The sequence below is a fragment of the Salvelinus namaycush genome, chromosome 21 (genome assembly GCF_016432855.1).
Source record: "Salvelinus namaycush isolate Seneca chromosome 21, SaNama_1.0, whole genome shotgun sequence".
In the NCBI taxonomy this organism is placed as follows: Eukaryota; Metazoa; Chordata; class Actinopteri; order Salmoniformes; family Salmonidae; genus Salvelinus; species Salvelinus namaycush.
The window spans coordinates 1881341-1907500 of NC_052327.1; the positions used below are offsets into that span (position 1 = coordinate 1881341).

The window sequence follows — 26160 nt, forward strand, 5'->3', positions numbered from 1 at the left end:
TACTAATATAAGTCTCTTATTATTCTTGTATTTTCATAACGCAAACTTTGGAAATAAAGAATAGACGTTGTTTACATATTTGTGAAATGTTTGTACAGATGTAGGATCTTAATTTGACCGGTATTGTCACAGCAAAAATAATCCTGCAGCAACAGGATTTGAGTCCATAAAGTTGCTTGATCGGCAGTTAGGCTATTAGCTGGCCAAAACTAGACTACATGAAAAGTGCAATACTGATAATGTAACTGTGTGTTAATGTGGGTTTTCAGTGAATTGATATGAGTCATGAAGCTCATCTGCATTTCCTGCAGTGCAGGAAGAGAGATCAAATTAAGATCCGACAACTGTACAAGATGACCCGAACACACTGTAAAACTCAACTGTCTACATACTTCTGGCTTTGAGCACGCATCACAAATACTATTTTTGCCCGAAAAATAGTTTCAAAGTCAGTTAGAAAATATAAAGATTTGAAATGAGATGCTACAAAACCAATAAAAATACTGCGAAGAGAAATACATTTGACTTTAGTTCTCTAACCAAACTGCAATGCAGGGTATATTAAATACAGTTCATCATGATCTATTGTGGCATGGAGAAATAATGACTGTGTGCAACCCATATGGTTTCATAGACATGCACAGCATAGGTATTTGGGATTGCTACAGATGTAAGATCTTAATTAGACCTATTTTGTCACAGCAAAATAATCCTGCAGCAACAGGATTTGAACGTTTAGTCCATAATGTTGCTTGATTGGTTCGTTAGGCTACATGATGCAATATTAAGTGCAATATTCTTAATATAACCGTGCACTAGTGTTTTCAGTGAATTTATATCATCACAAAGCTCATCTGCAGGAAAATTCTCAGCAAGGAAATAGTGATCAAATTAAGATCCTTCATCTGTAGGTCTACTGTTTCTTGCACAATGTCAGGGTCAGCCAAGTATGTATCATAGAGAGAGATAGAATAGTGGTGATCAGAGACCAGTTAGCCGAGATGGTCTCTTTCTTGCTTCTCTCTCTCTCTCTGTCTCCCTCTCTTTCTCTCCCCCCTCTCTCTCTCTCTCTCTCTTCCCCTCTCTCTCTGTCTCTGTCTCTCAATTAAATTAAATTCAATTTGCTTTATTGGCATGACATAAGAATGTACATATTGCCAAAGCTTACTTCGGTAATCAATATTGTCAACGGGACAACAGTAACAGCAATAATCAAGGGTTAAAATAACCATACAATGGACGATAACAATAACAAAGGCATAGAGAACATGTACAGGTTGGTTGGTCTGTCAGACACTGTTCCTCATCTTACGGCAGGCTGCAATGTAGTGCGCTGCCAACCCACAGCTCTCTGCGTCCTCCCCCAACAGGACGGGGAGCCTATTCTCATCAGAGAGGTCTTTGAAACCTTGAAAAAGGGTTTCAAATTTGGGGAAATTACACTCTCTAATTGTTTTATATTTTTGACATTTTATCAGGAAATGCAGCTCTGTCTCAGGTTCTGCTGTGGTGCAGTGGCATGCGCGCACGTGTGTGTGTGTGTGTGTACACATGTACATGTGTCAAACAGACATCCCATAAAATAATTTTATTGTTGTTCCCCTGAGCTCTCTATGGGACAGGATGCGTCACAAATTGGCACCCTATTCCCTTTGTAGTGCACTACTTTCACCAGAGCCCTATGAGCCCGAGTCATATGTAGTGCACTACTTTTCACAAGAGTCCTATGGGCCCGAGTCATATGTAGTGCACTACTTTCACCAGAGCCCTATGGGCCCGAGTCATGTGTAGTGCACTATGGGAGGGAATAGGGTGCCACTTGGGACATAGACTGGGGCTATGAACCAATGAGTCACAAAGACAACCAGCATGCCTGGAGCTCAGAGGAGGTCTTCACTCCAACCCAGATGATCTACCCACAGACGAGCCTCCATCCTAGGATCCACTGGAGGAGTGGAGAGGTGGGTGGAGGAGAGGTGGGGTGGAGCAGTGGAAGGGTGGAGGAGAGGTGGGGTGGAGGAGAGATGGGGGGGGTGGAGACGTGGGGGGGTGGAGATGTGGGGTGGAGGAGAGGATGGGTAGAGGAGAGGATGGGTAGAGGAGAGGATGGGTAGAGGAGAGGATGGGTAGAGGAGAGGATGGGTAGAGGAGAGGATGGGTAGAGGAGAGGAGGGGTAGAGGAGAGGAGGGGTAGAGGGGTGGAGGAGAGGAGGGGTAGAGGAGAGGAGGGGGGTGAAGGAGAGGAGGGGTAGAGGAGAGGAGGGGTAGAGGGGTGAAGGAGAGGAGGGGTAGAGGAGGGGTGGAGGAGAGGAGGGGTGGAGGAGAGGAGGGGTGGAGGAGAGGAGGGGTGGAGGAGAGGAGGGGTAGAGGAGGGGTGGAGGAGAGGAGGGGTAGAGGAGAGGAGGGGTAGAGGGGTGAAGGAGAGGAGGGGCAGAGGAGGGGTGGAGGAGGAGAGGAGGGGTAGAGGAGGGGTGGAGGGATAGAGGAAAGGTGGAGGAGGAGAGGAGGGGTGGAGGAGAGGTAGAGGAAAGCACCTCTATACTCATCTGTGCTGTTGAACACTCAGTGAGCACTAGACAACCACTCGTAGAACACGCTGGCAGCTACACACAGGTACACACACACACACACACACACACACACACACACACACACACACACACACACACACGGGACTGTGGTATTGAAACGTGTCTCTGCCGCCCTCTCCTGGTTAACACAGTGTAGTCAATACACTGAACCAGTTCCTTTTTTCTGCACAAAATACACAGTTGAAGTCGGAAGTTTACATACATCTTAGCCAAATACATTTAAACTCATGTTTTCACAATTCCTGACATTTAATCCTCGTAAAAATCCCCTGTCTTAGGTCAGTTAGGATCACCATTTTATTTTAAGAATGTGAAATGTCAGAATAATAGTAGAGAGAATGATTTATTTCAGCTTTTATTTCTTTCATCACATTCCCAGTGGGTCAGAAGTTTACATACACTCAATTAGTATTTGGTATAATTGCCTTTAAATTGTTTAACTTGGGTCAAACGTTTCAGGTAGCCTTCCACAAGCTTCCCACAATAAGTTGGGTGAATTTTGGCCCATTCCTCCTTACAGAGCTGGTGTAACTGAGTCAGGTTTGTAGGCCTCCTTGCTCGCACACGCTTTTTCAGTTCTGCCCACACATTTTCTATAGGATTGAGGTCAGGGCTTTGTGATGGCCACTCCAATACCTTGACTTTGTTGTCCTTAAGCCATTTTGCCACAACTTTGGAAGTATGCTTGGGGTCATTGTCCATTTGGAAGACCCATTTGTGACCAAGCTTTAACTTCCTGACTGATGTCTTGAGATGTTGCTTCAATATATCCACATATTTTTCCTACCTCATGATGCCATCTATTTTGTGAAGTGCACCAGTCCCTCCTGCAGCAAAGCAACCCCACAACATGATGCTGCCACCCCCGTGCTTCACGGTTGGGATGGTGTTCTTCGGCTTGCAAGCCTCCCACGTTTTCCTCCAAACATAACGATGGTCATTATGACCAAACAGTTATATTTTTGTTTCATCAGACCAGAGGACATTTCTCCCAAAAAGTATGATCTTTGTCCCCATGTGCAATTGCAAACCGTAGTCGGGCTTTTTTATGGCGGTTTTGGAGCAGTGGCTTCTTCCTTACTGAGCGGCCTTTCAGGTTATGTCGATATAGGACTCGTTTTACTGTGGATATAGATACTTTTGTACCTGTTTCCTCCAGCATCTTCACAAGGTCCTTTGCTGTTGTTCTGGGATTGATTTGCACTTTTCGCACCAAAGTATGTTAATCTCTAGGAGACAGAAGGAGTCTCCTTCCTGAGCGGTATGACGGCTGCATGGTCCCATGGTGTTTATACTTGCATACTATTCTATGTACAGATGAACATGGTACCTTCAGGCGTTTGGAAAATTGCTCCTAAGGATGAACCAGACTTGTGGAGGTCTACAATTTATTTTCTGAGGTCTTGGCTGATTTCTTTTGATTTTCCCATGATGTCAAGCAAAGAGGCACTGGGTTTGAAGGTAGGCCTTGAAATACATTCACAGGTACACCTCCAATTGACTCAAAGTATGTCAATTAGCCTATCAGAAGCTTCTAAAGCCATGACCACATTTTCTGGAATTTTCCAAGCTGTTTAAAGGCACAGTCAACTTAGTGTATGTAAACTTCTGACCCACTGGAATTGTGATACAGTGAAATAATCTCTCTGTAAACAATTGTTGGGAAAATTACTTGTGTCATGCACAAAGTAGATGTCCTAATCGACTTGCCAAAACTATAGTTTGTTAACAAGAAATGTGTGGAGTGGTTGAAAAACGAGTTTTAATGACTCCAACCTAAGTGTATGTAAACTTCCGACTTCAACTGTATATACTGTATTCTAGTCAAGGCTTATCCTATTCATCTATTGCTGTACATAGGTTATTCTTCAGATATGCTACATATTCTATCCATCTACTGTCCATATTGTCTACACATCCCATCACACACATTATATATATTTATAAAACGGGTTGGTCTAATCCTGAATGCTGATTGGTTAAAAGCGCATTCCAGCCGGTGTCTATTCCACAAGTTACCACCGGCTAAATCTATGACGTTGAAAGAACTATTTACTCTGTCCCATCTGACTGCGCAATCCACTGTCTCATCAGCCCAGCCAGGCAATTTATAAACTTGATATCCACTATAAAAAGCATCTAGACATTATTTCACATTTCTTTTAGACTAACATTTCGTTTTCAACAGCGGAAATTTGTATAAACCTTGCTGTCTCTCCGACATTTGCAATATTGTTTAAACATTCAAATTCAGTCTCCAGCTGTCCCATAGTAATGCATTTGTACAGCAGGGACCGGGAGTCGGGAAGAGACAGACAGACAGGCAACGTTTCTCAACCAGTCGAAATCATGAATCATCCGGCATAATTTTTATGGATATTTACAAAGAAATATATGGAAGGTCGAAACAGTATGAAGACATTCATCAAAATAACGTTTTTAATGAAAGTACGTCAATCATTATTTGAACATACCTTATGGCTACTATAAACTCTTTACCAGCTTAATTAGAGCAGTAAAAATACAGTGGGGCAAAAAAGTATTTAGTCAGCCACCAATTGTGCAAGTTCTCCCACTTAAAAAGATGAGAGAGGCCTGTAATTTTCATCATAGGTACACTTCAACTATGACAGACAAAATGAGAAAAAAAATCCAGAAAATCACATTGTAGGATTTTTAATGAATTTATTTGCAAATTATGGTGGAAAATAAGTATTTGGTCACCTACAAACAAGCAAGATTTCTGGCTCTCACAGACCTGTAACTTCTTCTTTAAGAGGCTCCTCTGTCCTCCACTCGTTACCTGTATTAATGGCACCTGTTTGAACTTGTTATCAGTATAAAAGACACCTGTCCACAACCTCAAACAGTCACACTCCAAACTCCACTATGGCCAAGACCAAAGAGCTGTCAAAGGACACCAGAAACAAAATTGTAGACCAGCACAAGGCTGTGAAGACTGAATCTGCAATAGGTAAGCAGCTTGGTTTGAAGAAATCAACTGTGGGAGCAATTATTAGGAAATGGAAGACATACAAGACCACTGATAATCTCCCTCGATCTGGGGCTCCACGCAAGATCTCACCCCGTGGGGTCAAAATGATCACAAGCAAAAATCGGTGAGCAAAAATCCCAGAACCACACGGGGGGACCTAGTGAATGACCTGGAGAGAGCTGGGACCAAAGTAACAAAGCCTACCATCGTTACTGACACTACGCCGCCAGGGACTCAAATCCTGCAGTGCCAGACGTGTCCCCCTGCTTAAGCCAGTACATGTCCAGGCCCGTCTGAAGTTTGCTAGAGAGAATTTTGATGATCCAGAAGAAGATTGGGAGAATGTCATATGGTCAGATGAAACCAAAATATAACTTTTTGGTAAAAACTCAACTCGTCGTGTTTGGAGGACAAAGAATGCTGAGTTGCATCCAAAGAACACCATACCTACTGTGAAGCATGGGGGTGGAAACATCATGCTTTGGGGCTGTTTTTCTGCAAAGGGACCAGGAAGACTGATCCGTGTAAAGGAAAGAATGAATGGGGCCATGTATCGTGAGATTTTGAGTGAAAACCTCCTTCCATCAGCAAGGGCATCGAAGATGAAACGTGGCTGGGTCTTTCAGCATGACAATGATCCCAAACACACCGCCCGGGCAACAAAGGAGTGGCTTCGTAAGAAGCATTTCAAGGTCCTGGAGTGGCCTAGCCAGTCTCCAGATCTCAACCCCATAGAAAATCTTTGGAGGGAGTTGAAAGTCAGTGTTGCCCAGCAACAGCCCCAAAACATCACTGCTCTAGAGGAGATCTGCATGGAGGAATGGGCCAAAATACCAGCAACAGTGTGTGAAAACCTTGTGAAGACTTACAGAAAACGTTTGACCTCTGTCATTGCCAACAAAGGGTATACAGTGATCCCTCGCCACTTCGCGGTTCACTTATCGCGGATTCGCTATTTCGCGGATTTTCATAATGCATTTTTTTTTTTTTTTTGGTGCATTGTGCTCTGCATTCTGATTCGCTAAAAACTCACTCCCGCTTCTTGTATCAAAACATGCTACGAATTGTGCTATCATTTTGTCGTCTCGTGCAGTTATGTGTACGTACATAAAACAGCTTGGCAAATTTACATTAAGTTGGCCAAATTATCTTGTAATTTCGAACATCTCCTAAACCCATAATGTCGACGAAACGGCCTACACGTGAGTCACTGTATTTGTATACATGTAATAGTTGCTAATTGTAAAAAAAAAAAAAGTTTTCTATTTCGCGGATTTCACTTATCGCGGGTCATTTTCGGAACGTAACCCCCGCGATAAACGAGGGATTACTGTATAACAAAGTATTGAGAAACTTTTGTTATTGACCAAATACTTATTTTCCACCATAATTTGCAAATAAATTCATTAAAAATCCTACAATGTGATTTTCTGGATTTTTTTTCCTAATTTTGTCTGTCATAGTTGAAGTGTACCTATGATGAAAATTACAGGCCTCTCTCATCTTTTTAAGTGGGAGAACTTGCACAATTGGTGGCTGACTAAATACTTTTTTGCCCCACTGTATATGTTTTGTCATACCCGTGGTATACCATCTGATATACCACGGCTGTCAGCCAATAGGCATTCAGGGCTTGAACCACCCAGTTTAAAAATATTTAAGTGATAATGCCCTGAATGCCTATTGGCTGACAACCGTGGTATATCATACCGTATACCACGGGTATGACAAAACATATATTTTTACTGCTCTAATTACGTTGGTAAAGACTTTATAATAGCAATAAGGCAACCCCGGAGATTTGTGGTACATCGCCAAAATACCACGGCTAATGGCTGTATCCAAGCACTCCGCGTTGCGCATAAAAACAGCCCTTAGCCGTGGCTACTTTGAAGAATCTCAAATATAAAATATATTTTGATTGGTTTAACACTTTTTTTGGTTACTACGTGATTACATATGTGTTATTTCATTGTTTTGATGTCTTCACTATTATTATACAATGTAGAAAACAGTAAAAATTAACTTTTGTCTGGTACTGTATATACATACACCTGCTCGTAAAACAATCGAACCTTCCAGTCCCACTGTCCTTGCAGACACCTAAAAACAAAACAGTTCCCTACATATCTCCAATAACACGCCTCAAATATCCCAGTGACTATACCATAATTATATCTTTATCAATTACGGATACATTATTTTGGTTATTGTTTCAGTTGTCAGTTTGATTGTGTAATAGTTGGAATAGGTTTGCACTCTTCCTGGTTTTAGTTCACACCATGTTCCATGAGTTAAGAGGATTTTTTTTCGTCTGCAGAAACTCGCTGTCTGAAGAATTCGATAGCAACAAACGCGATACAGTCAAAATACAGAGCAGTTTGTGTATGGCTGCTTTGCGTGTACCAGTTGATTCGTAGAACTTCTAAGTTGGAACAGCTGATGGTAGTCTTTTTTAGGACGATATCGAATTTCAACCTACAGTGTTAATTCTGTGCAGCCATAACTCGCTCATCGATATTATAACGTTTGGAGGCGGTGCGGCGATGGTAGACTACTACTGTAACATTTGTTATTTCGTCCGATGGTACATTGTAACTCGCCAGAACATTTAGAGTTACATTGTAGCTAAAGTTTTCTATCGCCTCTAAACTTCGTCTTGTCTTGTTCGTCGTGTCAAACAATAGAGATATTTGTGAAGTAGGCTAATGCCGAAGCGAGTCTCGGGGAGAACTCGAGCTTCCGTTTCTCGCTCAACCACGGATACGGACGATTATCATCAACCCAACAACATGAGAAGTCGAAGCAACTCGGGAGTGAAACTGGACAACTATGCCCGGATAGTGCATCAAACCATACTCCGACATCAAGTGAGGGTTGTTTATGTGTTGTCCCTTCTGCTAACGCTATATATTTTTTTTTAGGGCCATCCATTCTGACCTCTAAACTAACCTACTGTCTGTGGCGTTGGGACATGTTAACTGTTGCACACACTAGCTTGCAGAACATTCATGTTTACATAGCGTGATCATTGGTTTTAGAGAAAGCTCACAAAAGCTCCCCTTGAAACGACTTATCACTTATTCTTATTTATTTCTCTCTCTCAATTCAATTTCAATTTAAGGGCTTTATTGGCATGGGAAACATATGTTTACATTGTCAAAGCAAGTGAAATAGATTATAAACAAAAATGAAATTAAACAATAAAAAATTAACAGTAAATATTACTCACAAAAGTTCCAAAAGATTAAAGACATTTCAAATGTTATATTATGTATATATACAGTGTTGTAACGATGTTCAAATAGTTCAAAAGGGAAAATAAACAAACATAAATATGGGTTGTATTTACAATGTTTGTTCTTCTCTGGTTGCCCTTTTCTTGTGGCAACAGGTCACAAATCTTGCTGCTGTGGTTAAAAAAACAAACATTTTATTTTACATTTATTTAACTAGGTAAGTCAGTGAAGAACAAATTCTTATTTACAATGACGGCCTAATTCACGCAATAGATATGGGAGTTTATCAACTTTTGATTTGTTTTTGAATTATTTGTGGATCTGTGTAATCTGAGGGAAATATGTGTCAATAATATGGTCATACATTTGGCAGGAGGTTAGGAAGTGCAGCTTAGTTTCCACCTCATTTTGTGGGCAGTGTGCACATAGCCTGTCTACTCTTGAGAGCCAGGTCTGACTTTGACGGCCTTTCTCAATAGCAAGGCTATACTCACTGAGTCTGTACATAGTCAAAGCTTTCCTTAATTTCAGGTCAGTCACAGTGGTCAGATATTCTGCCATTTGGTACTCTATGTTTAGGGCCAAATAGCATTCTAGTTTGCTTACTTTTTTTGTAAATTCTTTCCAATGTATCAAGTAATCACCTGTTTTGAAAGATTTCAAGATTGCAGACTGAACACAGCGGTGCAGATCGCCTCAAGATATAAACGTAATATTCAATATCTGTAAAATAGACTATATATTATCACTTCTTATACTCGTGGGTAATAACGTTCAATCTGGAAAACAACACAAAATCACTCATAAGGCTTGAGAAATGTATCGTCAAATATGACAAAATCAAGCAACACTCAAACATGACGGAGAGTAAACGAGGAGCATCAATTCTTTTTTCTTTAAGGATACAGTAATGGATAAAAGACTCGCTGGCACGAAAATAGGCATGAGTGATCATTTCCCGAGGGAGATTACAAAACGGCGCAAAGTTCTCAACCCAATCTTCAAGGAGAAAAGATTGAAAGGGAAGTGTGTAGCCCTCGTAGTCGATAAACTGTATATTGACAACCAAATGTTGCGAGACACAGACTACTCCATGGCTATTCTAACAATGACACTCATACTAGCCATGGTAGGGATTGTAATAATAGCAAAAAATAGATTAGAAAAGCAATACAATTAAACAATTTGTTAAAGTACAACTACACTGTACCATTCAAGATAGGTAATGTTGTTAAAATAATTATTTAACTTTCCATTTATATTATTTTATAAATGGATAAGACGGCATTAGAAGAAAAGATAACCAGTAGAATAACATCTTCAAATATAACGAATTGGAACACAAACGTCCTCAATCAACATGGTGGGGGTAAAAACATGGCAAACAGAGGACATAGAAAGCACAGTGTGTGGGTATGTGTGGATGTATTGGAAGGTGGGGTGTGTGTTTTTGTTTTAAGTGAGTGAGAAAGGAAACGTTTGCATATCCCAGAACCAATGTTTGTCTGTGTGCAGGGGTTGAGAGAGAGAGCGCTTTCAATGTTGTGCAGATGAGGGATATACATATCATTTATTGATTGTCCTATCATGACGGAACGGTCCCCGACCCTATACCCTAGACACCCACCTGAGCGACCCATACACTAAAGAGGAAGTCCTTATCTGTTTTATGGGCCAACTGTAAGTAGCCTATATGCAGCCAAAACACAAAGAGGAATATGGACCGAGACCTCAAGATTCTGAGCCTGCCTGGCAGGGTTGGTCCTGCAAAGCCCCCTGATAGGTGAGCATCATATACAAGGACATTTCTCAAGTGTGTGTGTGTGTGTGTGTGTGTGTGTGTGTGTGTGTGTGTGTGTGTGTGTGTGTGTGTGTGTGTGTGTTTCAGTGGAAGGGGGTGTATCTGATCTCCATCACCTAGGACTTGACATTGGTTAATCAAATCTCCTACTCTTTGCTTAACCTTGCATGCTTTCTCAAACAGCTCTAACTTGATATGTGTTAGTAAATCAAGTCCTTTCTTGAGTTGGACTCTGGGATGTAACAACAGTTGACCATCTGAGCTTATGGTTGATTATGGGGGAAAGGCGTTGTGTGTGTGTGTGTGTACCCGGATCCCTGGTCCCCCGTCCACACTGTTGACGCTGTGACTGGTGTTTTGCTACAATAGTCATTTACAACATTAAAAATGTCTACACTGTATTTCTGATCTATTTTATTTCAATGGACACCAAATGTGCTTTTCTTTCAAAAACAAGGACATTTCTAAGTGACCACAAACTTTTGAACGGTAGTGTACATCTTTTACAATCAGGATAAATGTCTGTATTCATTCTATGGAGTCTCACTGGGGGTAGCAAGAAGGGTCTCAACTTCATTCAGCTGAGCTCTAAACCTCCCCTTGGAAGTAAATGAGGAAGTTACGTGTCTAATTTGAAGATTTAAAAAAAGTAATTGGATCTTGGCACATTGAATTCACTGCAGAGCTCTTGAAAGGATTTCAGTGTAGTGGTGTTCTGATGAAACAGGTCTGAAAAGGTCCTAGAGAATGCCAAAGAGGAAAGTTGGCATCACTCAGGGCTTTTTCCAAGTCTGGGTTGCGAGTGAGAACATTTTTGGGAGGAAATGCCAAGGTATTTCTTACAGTCCCTCCATGCTAGTAGGGTGCTGTGAATCACAAAGGTTTTGGCTATGTTGCCCACTTCACTAAAGTTATTAATTAATATAATTGAGCTGAGGGGTAATGGACCACAGGATTGGGCTTCTATCTAAATCCACGTTGACTCTTGTCTGTTTGTGATCCATGTTAGCATGTTGCTGATTTGGGCAGACCAGTAGTACAATTGAAGGGAGGGAAGGGCAAGACCGCCCTTAGATTCAGATTTCGATAGAGTGGAGAACTTGATCCTAGGTTTTTTATTGATCCATATACATTTGGTGATGCTTTGGTTGGTTGTTTTGAAAAAGGAAGCTGGGAGATAGCATGGGAGCATCTGAAATAAATAGTTCAGTCTAGGGAGGATGTTCATACGGATGACATTAATTCTTCCGGCTAATTGGGAGGGAGATCCAGGTTTGGAGATCGTTCTTGATTCGATACAGGAGTGGGAGATAATTTTCCTTGAAAAGGCAATTCAGATCAGGTGTTACAAAGATCCCAAGGTATTGAAACCCCCGTGTCTTCCATTGGAACGTTCTTCATAGAGCTGTGTCTTCATAGAGCTGTGTCTTCATAGAGCTGTGTCTTCATAGAGCTGTGTCTTCATAGAGCTGTGTCTTCATAGAGCTGTGTCTTCATAGAGCTGTTGAGTGTAAGACTGAGAGGGCAAACAGTAGATTTGTTCAAATGTTTTTTATATCCTGAAAACTTGCCGTACTGAGCAATTGTGTCTAAAATGGGAGGGATTTCTCAGGGTTGGATATATTGAGCAAGACATCATCCGCGTAGAGAGAAATCTTGTGCTGAAGGCCAAACACCCATAATACTTGGATTGCTCCTTATCAACTCTGCCAGAGGCTCCGCCCCCAACAAGTAGAGCAGGGGGGACAGCGAGCATCCTTGTCTTGTGCCACGTCCCAAAGGGAATCTGTCAGAATTCAGACCATTAGTAGTCACCATGGTTTTTGGATGACAGTATAGGGACTTAATCCATTTAATAAAGTTTGGGCCCATATTGAACTTTTCTAAGACTGAGAACAGAAAGCTCCACTCCATCCTGTCGAACGCCTTCTCAGCATCCAGTGAAGCCAGCAGGACAGGGGTCTTCTCTGCGTTTACTTGATCAATAATATCAAAAAGACGGCGAATGTTATCAGAAGAGTATCTGTCTCTAATAAATCCAGTTTGGTCCGCTTTTATTATTTTGGGAAGAAGAATGTTTAGTCTTTTGGTGAGCAATTTGGTAATTATTTTGTAGTGGAAATCCAACAAGCTTATGGGCCGGGAGGACGAGCAAGATAGAGGCTCCTTGTCTGTTAGAGCAGCACTGTAATGAGGCCTATGTACATAGAGTCTGGGAGAGCTCCATTTTTGCAAAAATCATCCAGCATTGGAATGAAAAAACTTTGTAGAACTGTCTGGGAAATCCATCTGGGCCTGGGGACTTGTTAGGTGGCATGGAGGTAATTCCCTCCTGGACCTCCTCAGGAGTGAAGGGGGAGTTGAGATCTTGGTCGGTCTCTGATAGTTTAGGTAGCGAGATTCCCTCTAGGAAGGAATGGCATTCTGCCTCCGTATGTTTTTACTTAGAAGTTTTTTTCTCAGTTTGCAGTAAAAATCATAAAGTTACATTTGTCTTATTTGGATCATATGTGACCTCGTCCTCTGCTGTTCGGATGGCCATGATTGTACGCTCTGACCGCTCTTTCTTTAAAATTGTCAAGCAAGCAATCTACTAGGCCTGTTACTATACTCATGGTATTCTTTTTTATCTCTTGAGTATAGTCCAAGTTCAGTTTGGCTTTGGCTGCTTTAATTAACGAGTCACCAACCCGGATCCGGGATCACCCCCCACTCCCCCCCCACTGAGTAGCATAGCTAGCATAGCGTCACAAGTAAATTGTAGCATCTAAATATCATTAAATCACAAGTCCAAGACACCAGATGAAAGATACAGATCTTGTGAATAAAGCCACCATTTCAGATTTTTAAAATGTTTTACAGGGAAGACACAATATGTAAATCTATTAGCTAACCACGTTAGCATAAGACACAATTTTTTTACTCCAACAGTTTTTTCCTGCGTCAGTAGCTATCACTAATTCGACTAAATAAAAATATATATAGCCACTAACCAAGAAACAACTTCATAAGATGACAGTCTGATAACATATTTATGGTATAGCATAGTTTTTTTTTGAAAAATTTGCATTTTTCAGGTATAAATCACAGTTCTACATTGCAGCTGCAATCTGAAATAGTGCTGACGCAGCCAGAACAATTACAGAGACCAACGTCATATAACTAATTACTTATCTTAAAACATTTCAGAAAAATACACAGCGTACAGATATTGAAAGCCCAACATCTGGTGAATCCAAACAATATTTCAGATTTATTAAATGTTTTATAGCGAAAACAAAATGTAGCGCTAAATTAGCATAGCCACGCCAGCCAGAACCAGCTGGGCGCCCGCGACCAGTTCACATGCACGACAGATATATGAAATAACATCGTAAATTGGGTCTTACTATTGCTGATCTTTCATCAGAATGTTGATCAATGTGTCCTTAGTCCTGATGAGTCGTTCAATCCATTCATAATGGCAACTTTCCCTCTTCATTTAGCATATGTACTGGTCGACTGGCCAAAGTAAAAAAAGTCACAGAACGGAACACGGCAAAACTCCCGAAAAAATTCAAATAATCTGATTAAACTATATTGAAAAAACATACATTAAGATGATATGGTCACATGTATCAAACAAACTTCGAGACGGAGATAGTTTTCATCCGTAACGGCAGCAAAACAGTAGACAATCGCACCTCCAAATAGCGCGAGTCAGAGAACCGGAAGTTGTCGGTCACGCCAAAGAAATAGGTCTTATTTCACGTCAGTACAAGGTAAACAAAAAAATTCTCCTCTGACGTCCTCTTGACACCCAGAGGAAGACGAATGAAGTGTGTTTCGGGTCATAGGTGGCGTGACCATATATAGGCAGAGCGTTGAAGCGAGCATACACATCTTGCATTCTTCTTCTTGGTCAGGGAAAGTGCTGTCAAATGACTTCTGTTTAACTCAGAGACAAAATTGAAACGGTTTTAGAAACTATAGATTGTTTTCTATCCAATGGTATTAATTATATGCATATAGTAAGAGCAATAATTGAATAAGAGGCAGTTTAATCTGTAGAGGAAATTATGCTAATGCGAAAACAGCACCCCCTATAGTGGCAAGAAGTTAATTAAACTCCAGGAGGTGTTGTCTGGGGATTGTTTATGTACTTTTTCACAGCGTTCCAGCTCCCTCTCAAGATCTAGCCTGTGTGCTTCCGTTGTTTTTTTCTTAGAGGAAGCATATGCAATTACATGACCTCTTAGTGTGGCTTTGGCAGCGTCCCACATTGTGGCCGGAGAAACAGGAGAGTCTTTGTTGTCTTGTGTGTAGTCGTCTATCCATGTAGTTACCAATGTATGGAACGCTTCGTTTGATGACATGGTGTTGAATTTCCAGCTCTTTGACCATGGGATTTTTTTGCAGAGGTCAAATCGGAGGTGGACAAAGGCGTGATCTGAAAGTGCTATGGGTCCGAATGTACACGTGGCAGAATTTATGAAAATCTTTGTGATAAAAATGTAATCTATACGAGAGTAGGTGTTATGGACATTAGAGTAGTATGTATAGTCCATAGATGAGCTATTAGTCTCTCTCCAGATATCTATCAGTCCCATCTCTTTAGTAACACAGTTCAACATATTTGCAGATCTGGGATTTGTGGTGGGGACTTGAAATGATTTGTCCAGGGTTGGGTTGAGGGTAGAATTATAATTTCTAGCCAGCACTCTAAACGAGAAACAATGCTCATTGAACAGAGTTATCATTTGACATGAAAGCAGGACTATCTGTGTTAGGGGCGTAACGGTAACTAACTCACTTTTGTACATACCTTATTTTAGCGCCCCAAAAAACGTGATACTTCCAGATCAAATGTAATATCAATACCATTTGTAAAGCAATACCATTTTGACATTACCATGTCAATCAACACTTGAATAGAAACCTAGTTCACACCCTAGATGTTGATGTCAACACAGTCGCTACAGTTACATTAGTTTTCATTGCAGCCTCGTTTGAATGTCGCGGTTACGCAAATTTGTACGGAATGGGGTGAGTCACTGTTATATATTGAAGATAGTAATTGGTTGCTTATACAGTGACCCAGTTACCAGAATAAATCTCCCCTCCGGATCAGATATGTTTTTGTCAATTATGAATGGAACATTCTCATGGATAAGTATGGCTGTGACTCTACTGTTTGATTTAAAAGTTGAGAAATACACCTGTCCCACCCAAGCTCTGCGGAGTTTAGCATGTTCAGCATCACAGAGGTGTGTCTCTTGTAATAGTGTGATGTCTGCTTTTTCCTTTTTAAGAGCACATAGTATTTTTCAGTTTTATTACATAACCTGGACCATGGCAGTAGATTTAAGGTACTAGTCAACGTCATCAAACAGTAATTGGAACTCTAGTGCAAGTCATCTCTGGGTATAGGTGGATAACAGTAATTGGAACTCTAGTGTAAGTCATCTCTGGGTATAGGTGGATAACAGTAATTGGAACTCTAGTGCAAGTCATCTCTGGGTATAGGTGGATAACAGTTACAGCTGCGATCACATAAAAAATTTAAAAAAAAATGGTGTACATGAAAGAACAATCTCTGAACACCCCAGCCAAGTTCCCAAACAACTCGACATATCCCGTTGGATCTGTTAACCCCACGCTCAGTCTCAATTCTGTGTTCCCAAAAACAAATAAAACAGAAATGATGGAGCAAATCCTTAAGAGGGATCTGATCTATAGGATAAGTTGTTTGTTTTGATTAAAACAGAATATCAACAGGATAAGGCCATAGGCATGAAATTGACGCATTGAGCCTCTCGTTAGGTCTGTAAATGTGTCGTAATCGACAGGCTGTAAATGGTGGATGTGAAAATGATTACTACAAATAATAATGATCATTTAAAAAAGGGGATGTAAAAGTAGGCTAAAACATTAGTAGGCCGAGGTTAGGCTATAGGGTTAGGCTATAGGGTTAGGCTATAGGGTTAGGCTATAGGGTTAGGCTATAGGATTAGGCTATAGGGTTAGGCTATAGGGTTAGGCTATAGGGTTAGGCTATAGGGTTAGGCTATAGGGTTAGGCTATAGGGTTAGGCTATAGGGTTAGGCTATAGGGTTAGGCTATAGGGTTAGGTTATAGGGTTAGGCTATAGGATTAGGCTATAGGGTTAGGCTATAGGGTTAGGCTATAGGGTTAGGCTATAGGGTTAGGCTATAGGGTTAGGCTATAGGGTTAGGCTATAGGATTAGGCTATAGGGTTAGGCTATAGGGTTAGGCTATAGGATTAGGCTATAGGGTTAGGCTATAGGGTTAGGCTATAGGGTTAGGCTATAGAGCCTGTCCCGCTCTCAGCTAAAATAAATAAATACAAATTATACGGCTATAATGACATTTAGCGGGGCAGGTGGGTCATTGGATGGTGGCTATATGTTGTCTTACCTCCATTAGTAATAACAGTAATCACTTTTAATTATTGGTCCATTTCTCAGTGGCCAGAATTGTCCTTCAAAAAACGTTTTGCCTCTTTGGGAGTTTTGAAGTGTCGCAGGGCTCCTTGGTGAAGAATCCTGAGCTCGTTTGGGTATTTGAATCCCCTAAAGATGCCTTGGTCAATGGAGTATTTCTTCACCTCGTCAAACTCTCTTGTCAAACTCTCTGATCTTTCGGCGTATTCCAGCTTGACTGGTCCTGGTGTAAGGTGAGTTTGGCGTTTCCCACTGTAATGGTGTTGATTTTCGCCGCCTGTAGGACTCGTTCCTTGTCGGTGAATCTCAGGAAACGTATGGTGATTGGACGCGGTGGTTGTCTGGCTGCTGGTGGGGGACGCAGTGCTCGGTGAGTTCTCTATGGGCCTGTCGGTGGACAGGTGGAGCCACTTGGGAAGTTTGTCTTGGGAAGTTTGTCTTACACACACATGTAATAGATATAAGCCTAACTGATAAACATGAGAGAGACTCATAGTAAATGCCTATGGCGTCAAAGTGGGGAAGTTCTGTACCACTGCGGTTGTTGAAACCTCACAGAGGAAGACAAAGTGCAGTGAGGAAACCTGTCTTTATGTTGAAACAGAGAACAACGGTGGTTACATGTACAGTCTCCTATCTGTCAGGCTGCAGACAGGTTAACTGGGGGGGGGGGGGGGGGGGTGGAAAACAAACAGAGACGGATTAGTTAATTTTTTTCTAGAAAGTTCACCCTAACAGCCATCAAATAGTCCCCAGTCATCTGTTTGTGATTTCAAACGGAGTGGAATAGCGGGAGCCTGTTTAACGATTGGCCCACAGGGGTTCTAAAGTTCCAAATCCTGTGTGACATCACAATGCCTTTGTTAGCATTTCTTAGCACATGATTATTTTTAAGTTCAGAAAGGAAGGGGGATACCTAGTCAGTTGTACAACTGAATGCCTTTAACTGAAATGTGTCTTCCGCATTTAACTCAACCCCTCTGAATCAGAGAGGTGCTGGGGCCTGCCTTAATCGACATCCACGTCTTCGGCGCTCGGGGAACAGTGGGTTAACTGCCTTGCTCAGGGGCAGAACGACAGATTTTTACCTTGTCAGCTCGGGGATTCGATCTAGCAACCTTTCGGTTACTGGCCCAACGCTCTAGCACCCATTGTGTTTGCTGCTGGTTAGGGCTGGGCGATATGGCCTCAAAATCATCTCTCTATTTTTATTTTCAATTCTATGGGTAATTCACGATAGATATATCCCGATTTAAAACAAAACATTTTCTCAAAATATGCTTTGTTGTACAATTAAAGGTAAAATGCACTGCATTTCAAACAGTCAGCAATAATCTAATGAATTCAGGGCTTGTGAAGTTATACCTAGGCTAAATATAAGCCTTCCACAATCATAAGACCCACTAATAATACCCATGTAATTATTTTATAAAAATAGTATAACCTGCTTTTTTTTTTTTCAATAATCACTAATCTGTTTTATAAAAATGCCCTTTTTGTTACAGATGTAACCAGAACCATGCAAAATGCACATTCACTAATAATGACCAACTTCTGGTAGCAGCCATTATAGAAAATTAACACGTCTCATAAATAATCTCTCAACGCAATGCTGCCTGTGACAGAAACTGAGCATTCATTTTCCAGCTTTGTTGTTGTGAGTGGTAGGGGGAGGAGCTTGGTGTGTGGGGGAGGAGCTTGGCATGGGGAGGGGAGGAGCTTGGTGTGTGGGGGAGGAGCTTGGCATGGGGGGAGGAGCTTGGTGTGTGGGGGAGGAGCTTCGTGTGTGTGTAAATGGGAAGGAGCGAAGGAGACTAGACCAAAGACAACATAAGAACAAGCTGACATTAGGGCTGATCTCCACTGGCTGGGAGGAGACCTGTGACTGGGTCCTGGGGAGTAGAGAGGAGAGAGGGAAAGGGCTAACCCCTTCCCTCTCTCCTCTCACCTCCCCAGGACCCAGTCACAGGTCTCCTCCCAGCCAGTGGAGATCATCCCTAACCCCTTCCCTCTCTCCTCTCACCTCCCCAGGACCCAGTCACAGGTCTCCTCCCAGCCAGTGGAGATCATCCCTAACCCTTCCCTCTCTCCTCTCTCCTCCCCAGGACCCAGTCACAGGTCTCCTCCCAGCCAGTGGAGATCATCCCTAACCTTCCCTCTCTCCTCTTTCCTCCCCAGGACCCAGTCACAGGTCTCCTCCCAGCCAGTGGAGATCATCCCTAACCCCTTCCCTCTCTCCTCTCACCTCCCCAGGACCCAGTCACAGGTCTCCTCCCAGCCAGTGGAGATCATCCCTAACCCTTCCCTCTCTCCTCTCTCCTCCCCAGGACCCAGTCACAGGTCTCCTCCCAGCCAGTGGAGATCATCCCTAACCCTTCCCTCTCTCCTCTCTCCTCCCCAGGACCCAGTCACAGGTCTCCTCCCAGCCAGTGGAGATCAGCCTGATGCCTGGGTGAGAGACAACGTGTACAGCATCCTGTCTGTCTGGGCTCTCAGTCTGGCCTACAGGAAGAATGCAGACAGAGATGAAGACAAGGCTAAGGCCTACGAACTGGAACAGGTACCTTGCGTGTGTGGTGTTTTTTATTTATTTATAAAAAATAAAAAAAATTGTGTGCCATGTGGCAAAGCCTTAGTTGTCTTGTTTCTCTTCCTGGCTAGCGAGTCCTCTGGTCTGTCTGCCTGCTGATTGGGAGGTGTATGGCTGCTTGTTGATGACTTCTCTCTCCTCTCCTCTATTCTCTCTCTCCTCTTCTCTCTCCTCTTCTCTCTCCTCTTCTCTATTCTCTCTCTCCTCTCCTCTTCTCTCTCCTCTTCTCTATTCTCTCTCCTCTTCTCTCTCCTCTTCTCTATTTTCTCTCTCCTCTTCTCTCTCCTCTTCTCTATTCTCTCTCTCCTCTTCTCTCTCCTCTTCTCTATTCTCTCTCTCCTCTTCTATCTCCTCCTCTATTATCTCTCCCCCCAGAGTGTGGTGAAACTAATGAGAGGTGTTCTACAGTGCATTATGAGACAGGTAGGTACGACGCACAGGTTCTAGCTGGACAAGATGTAAACACCTTATAGGACAATGAGCCATTCTAAGACATTCTAAAGGCTCATACATGCGTAATACATACATGTTCCCCACTCACTCACTCACTCACTCACTCACTCACTCACTCTCTCACTCACACACAAACGCTCTCTCTCTCTCTCTCTCTCTCTCTCTCTCTCTCACACTCTCACTCACTCACTCACTCACTCACTCACTCACTCACTCACTCACTCACTCACTCACTCACTCACTCACTCACTCACTCAGCTGGACAAGGTGGAGAAGTTTAAGTACACTAAGAGCACCATGGACTGCCTCCATGCTAAGTACAACACCAGGACCTGTGCTACCGTGGTGGGGGACGATCAGTGGGGACACCTCCAAGTGGACGCTACCTCTCTGTTCCTGCTGTTCCTCGCTCAGATGACTGCCTCAGGTAGAGGGGACACTCCATGACTGCTTTATGAAGTCTTCATATGTTTTGTCTTCTAGGACTGTGTGTGTGTGTGTGTGTGTGTGTGTGTGTGTGTGTGTGTGTGTGTGTGTGTGTGTGTGTGTGTGTGTGTGTGTGTGTGTGTGTGTGTGTGTGTGTGTGTGTGTGTGTATCAACTTCCACTCCTCAATTAATCCTCATGTTTTGAGTCTCCAGTTGCCGTAGCAACTAGAAGTCTATCAAATGTATTTTTTGTAACGTTATTTATAATTGTTGAGCTCGTATTTACCCATGCTTCATGTGTCTGTCCTACAGGACTCCATATCGTCTACACTCAAGATGAGGTGGATGTGGTACAGAATCTCATGTTCTACATCGAGGCGGCTTACAAAGTGGCTGTACGTTTCTCTTCAGTCTCTATGTAGTGTTTATGAACTGTCATAGGAGTTAATATAGAGGTTATATGCCTTCATAGTTCTACATCGAGGCAGCTCACAAAGTGGCTGTACGTTTCTCTTCAGTCTCTATGTAGTGTTTATGAACTATCATAGGAGTTAATATAGAGGTTATATGCCTTCATAGTTCTACATCGAGGCAGCTCACAAAGTGGCTGTACGTTTCTCTTCAGTCTCTATGTAGTGTTTATGAACTGTCATAGGAGTTAATATAGAGGTTATATGCCTTCATAGTTCTACATCGAGGCAGCTCACAAAGTGGCTGTACGTTTCTCTTCAGTCTCTATGTAGTGTTTATGAACTGTCATAGGAGTTAATATAGAGGTTATATGCCTCCATAGTTCTACATCGAGGCAGCTCACAAAGTGGATGTAAGTTTCTGTTTAAATTCAAAGACGTGAAGAAGCGAACTGTGGATGTTGTAGCATCTATACAGTGCTAATATAGACTTTATGAACGCTCTACACAGTGCTAATATAGACTTTATGAACGCTCTACACAGTGCTAATATAGACTTTATGAACGCTCTATACAGTGCTAATATAGACTTTATGAACGCTCTATACAGTGCTAATATAGACTTTATGAACGCTCTATACAGTGCTAATATAGACTTTATGAACGCTCTATACAGTGCTAATATAGACTTTATGAACGCTCTACACAGTGCTAATATAGACTTTATGAACGCTCTATACAGTGCTAATATAGACTTTATGAACGCTCTATACAGTGCTAATATAGACTTTATGAACGCTCTACACAGTGCTAATATAGACTTTATGAACGCTCTACACAGTGCTAATATAGACTTTATGAACGCTCTACACAGTGCTAATATAGACTTTATGAACGCTCTACACAGTGCTAATATAGACTTTATGAACGCTCTATACAGTGCTAATATAGACTTTATGAACGCTCTATACAGTGCTAATATAAACTTTATGAACGCTCTATACAGTGCTAATATAGACTTTATGAACGCTCTATACAGTGCTAATATAGACTTTATGAACGCTCTATACAGTGCTAATATAGACTTTATGAACGCTCTATACAGTGCTAATATAGACTTTATGAACGCTCTACACAGTGCTAATATAGACTTTATGAACGCTCTACACAGTGCTAATATAGACTTTATGAACGCTCTACACAGTGCTAATATAGACTTTATGAACGCTCTATACAGTGCTAATATAGACTTTATGAACGCTCTATACAGTGCTAATATAGACTTTATGAACGCTCTATACAGTGCTAATATAGACTTTATGAACGCTCTATACAGCTCTATAATGACATTTAAGTGGTTGGTAATTTAATTTCAAATGGGACCCTTCTGCTTTCTCACTCTGCTACTTACAGTGTTTATGAAGACCTTATGAATGTTCTACCGAGCTCTATAAATACTTTATGAATCCTTTATGAATTATACTCTACTCTTTCAGGACTACGGGATGTGGGAGCGAGGAGACAAGACGAACCAGGGGATCCCTGAGCTCAACGCTAGCTCCATCGGCATGGCTAAAGTGAGAATACACACACACACACACACACACACACACACACACACACACACACACACACACACACACACACACACACACACACACACACACACACACACACACAGGGAGGAGAGGTTATGATGAAGGTAATTCCTTGTGTCGTATTGTGGTCTGTATGGGAAAGCCTATAAAGATGACTGACACTGCTGAGAAAGCCTGCCACAAACAGATAACCTTTATCAAGCTATGATCAAAAGAGTGGAGCAACAAAGAACACACACACACACACACACACACACACACACACACACACACAAGCACCTGACCTGCTTGCGGAACATTCCGTACTCATTCACCCCTCTCATTTACCCCTCCATTCATCCCACTCTTCCCGTCGCTGTCTTTTCATTCATTATTCCTGTTCAGTCAATCAAATGTATTTTATAAAGCCCTTTTTACATCAGCAGATGTCACAAAGTGCTGTACAGAAACCCAGCCTAAAACCCCAAACAGCAAGCAATGCAGATTTAGAAGCACAGTGGCCAGGAAAAAACTCTGGAAAGTCAGGAATCTAGGAAGAAACCTAGAGAGGAACCAGGCTCTGAGGGATGGTCAGTCCTCTACTGGCTGTACTGGGTAGAGGAACCGGGCTCTGAGGGGTGGACTGTCCTCTCTCTCACTCACTCCTTTTTCACCCCTTCTTATGTGTCTGGCATGCTGCAATGAAAGAGATGAAGGCCGATCCTCTCACACACACACAGACACGCACGCACACACACACACACACACACACACAGACACGCACGCACGCACACACACACACACACACAGCAGCTGAGAATGCATTCATGGTGGACAGAGAGTGGGTTTCACACATTTCGTCCGTGAACTCACACACACATTTGTCTGTCATTGGTATGCCTTTGATTGTGTTGGCTAGTATCATGTTCTAAGCGTTGGTTACTGGAGTTTCCAAGAATATAAATAGATTAATACTAGTAACTGTTTCTATTGGATATTCCTAGAAACCAGCAGCGTAATGTGCCATTTCTTGTTACCATATCAGTGGAGGCGACATGTCGTTTTCCATTTTGTTTCATTATTTTACACCAGCCGTCTGTCACCATCCTTCGGTTTCTACAGTTTGTCATTTCCACAAAAACAGTCATGGTGGTTTGTTGTATCTGATATGTCGTTGTTATGACAGTCTTACGACCTGACGTAGCCCTTATGACAGGGCAATGTAGTCCTTATGACAGGGCAATGTAGTCCTTATGAAGATGTTGTATGGTTGGGCAGTATATACTGGAATCCGGGGTCTTTTGAAATACCCGCTATATGATTTGCAATATAAATGTGGATATTTGTACTTTTTAAGTAAATGCCTGCCGTCAACTTGTGCACTAGGTAAATAGCTAAAGCAGATAGCGTTCTTAATTTCACCTGTTTTGATTATTTTTCATTATGAAGCTTACCGGTAGTTAACCGGTAGTTAGTTATTTTCCGGTGGTTAGTTAATTTCACCTGTTTTTGGTAATTTTTCATTATGAAGTTAACCGGTAGTTCCTCACCACAGTTGATTGAGCGAGTCACGCGTGTGCTTCATTTAGGTAAGTCACTCCTACTGCGTAACTGAAGTCAGGTGATCAACTATACGGTATGTCTTACATTAAGTTAACTATCCAAGATGTGCCAAATTTAAATAAATTCTCTCCAGCTGTGGTTTTGGTTTACTAACTTGCTAGTCCAAGAGGCCAGCTTACAAGATGAAAAGCTTCTTGAATCTTGGTAACAGCCCTTCCTGGATCAAGAGCCTGTCTGCATTTTGCTGCAAACTGTGAGGAGATAACTTTATAACTTTATGAGCAGGGTTGTCCTTCCTTGCAATTAGTTTATCAAATCAAATCAAGTTTATTTTATATAGCCCTTCGTACATCAGCTAATATCTCGAAGTGCTGTACAGAAACCCAGCCTAAAACCCCAAACAGCAAGCAATGCAGGTGTAGAAGCACGGTGGCTAGGAAAAACTCCCTAGAAAGGCCAAAACCTAGGAAGAAACCTAGAGAGGAACCAGGCTATGAGGGGTGGCCAGTCCTCTTCTGGCTGTGCCGGGTGGAGATTATAACAGAACATGGCCAAGATGTTCAAAATGTTCATAAGTGACAAGCATGGTCAAATAATAATCAGGAATAAATGTCAGTTGGCTTTTCATAGCCGATCATTAAGAGTTGAAAACAGCAGGTCTGGGACAGGTAGGGGTTCCATAACCGCAGGCAGAACAGTTGAAACTGGAATAGCAGCAAGGCCAGGTGGACTGGGGACAGCAAGGAGTCATCATGCCCGGTAGTCCTGACGTATGGTCCTAGGGCTCAGGTCCTCCGAGAGAGAGAAAGAAAGAGAGAAGGAGAGAATTAGAGAGAGCATACTTAAATTCACACAGGACACTGGATAAGACAGGAGAAGTACTCCAGATATAACCAACTGACCCTAGCCCCCCGACACATAAACTACTGCAGCATAAATACTGGAGGCTGAGACAGGAGGGGTCAGGAGACACTGTGGCCCCATCCGATGATACCCCCGGACAGGGCCAAACAGGAAGGATATAACCCCACCCACTTTGCCAAAGCACAGCCCCGCACCACTAGAGGGATATCTTCAACCACCAACTTACAATCCTGAGACAAGGCCGAGTATAGCCCACAAAGATCTCCACCACAGCACAAACCAAGGGGGGGCGCCAACCCAGACAGGAAGATCACGTCAGTAACTCAACCCACTCAAGTGACGCACCCCTCCTAGGGACGGCATGAAAGAGCACCAGTAAGCCAGTGACTCAGCCCCTGTAATAGGGTTAGAGGCAGAGAATCCCAGTGGAGAGAGGGGAGCCGGCCAGGCAGAGACAGCAATGGCGGTTCGTTGCTCCAGAGCCTTTCCGTTCACCTTCACACTCCTGGGCCAGACTACACTCAATCATATGACCTACTGAAGAGATAAGTCTTCAGTAAAGACTTAAAGGTTGAGACCGAGTCTGCGTCTCTCACATGGGTAGGCAGACCATAAAAATGGAGATCTATAGGAGAAAGCCCTGCCTCCAGCTGTTTGCTTAGAAATTCTAGGGACAATTAGGAGGCCTGCGTCTTGTGACCGTAGCGTACGTGTAGGTATGTACGGCAGGACCAACTCGGAAAGATAGGTAGGAGCAAGCCCATGTAACGCTTTATAGGTTAACAGTAAAACCTTGAAATCAGCCCTTGCCTTAACTTCTTTGGGCTGCAAGCCCGAAGCCGGGCACAATATGACAACAGCCACTTCAAGTGCAGGGCGCGAAATTCAAAAGATATTTTTTAGAAATATTTAACTTTCACACATTAACAAGTCCAATACAGCAAATGAAAGATAAACATCTTGTGAATCCAGCCAACATGTCCGATTTTTTAAAATGTTTTACAGCGAAAACACCACGTATATTTATGTTAGCTCACCACCAAATACAAAAAAGGACAGACATTTTTCACAGCACAGGTAGCATGCACAAAACCAACCTAACTAACCAAGAACCAACCAAACTAACCAAGAAACAACTTCATCAGATGACAGTCTTATAACATGTTATACAATAAATCTATGTTTTGTTCGAAAAATGTGCATATTT

At 42.3% G+C, this 26160-nt stretch overlaps 1 protein-coding gene across 6 annotated transcripts in view; it reads left to right on the top strand.

The window, feature by feature from the left end:
- Positions 1-7748: 7748 nt before the first annotated feature.
- phka1a (phosphorylase kinase, alpha 1a (muscle)) overlaps positions 7749-26160 on the top strand; it is a 55308-nt gene continuing 36896 nt past the window's right edge. For 3 of the 6 annotated variants that reach the window (XM_039017045.1, XM_039017046.1, XM_039017047.1), the window contains exons 1-6: positions 7767-8456; positions 19471-19629; positions 20035-20082; positions 20371-20539; positions 20852-20934; positions 22446-22526. In XM_039017045.1, coding sequence (XP_038872973.1) covers positions 8295-8456; positions 19471-19629; positions 20035-20082; positions 20371-20539; positions 20852-20934; positions 22446-22526 — 702 coding nt within the window. In that variant the 5' untranslated portion in view covers positions 7767-8294. Of the gene's footprint in view, positions 8457-19470; positions 19630-20034; positions 20083-20370; positions 20540-20851; positions 20935-22445; positions 22527-26160 lie in introns of all 6 variants that reach the window. The other 3 variants (XM_039017049.1, XM_039017048.1, XM_039017050.1) reach the window with 2 other exon arrangements.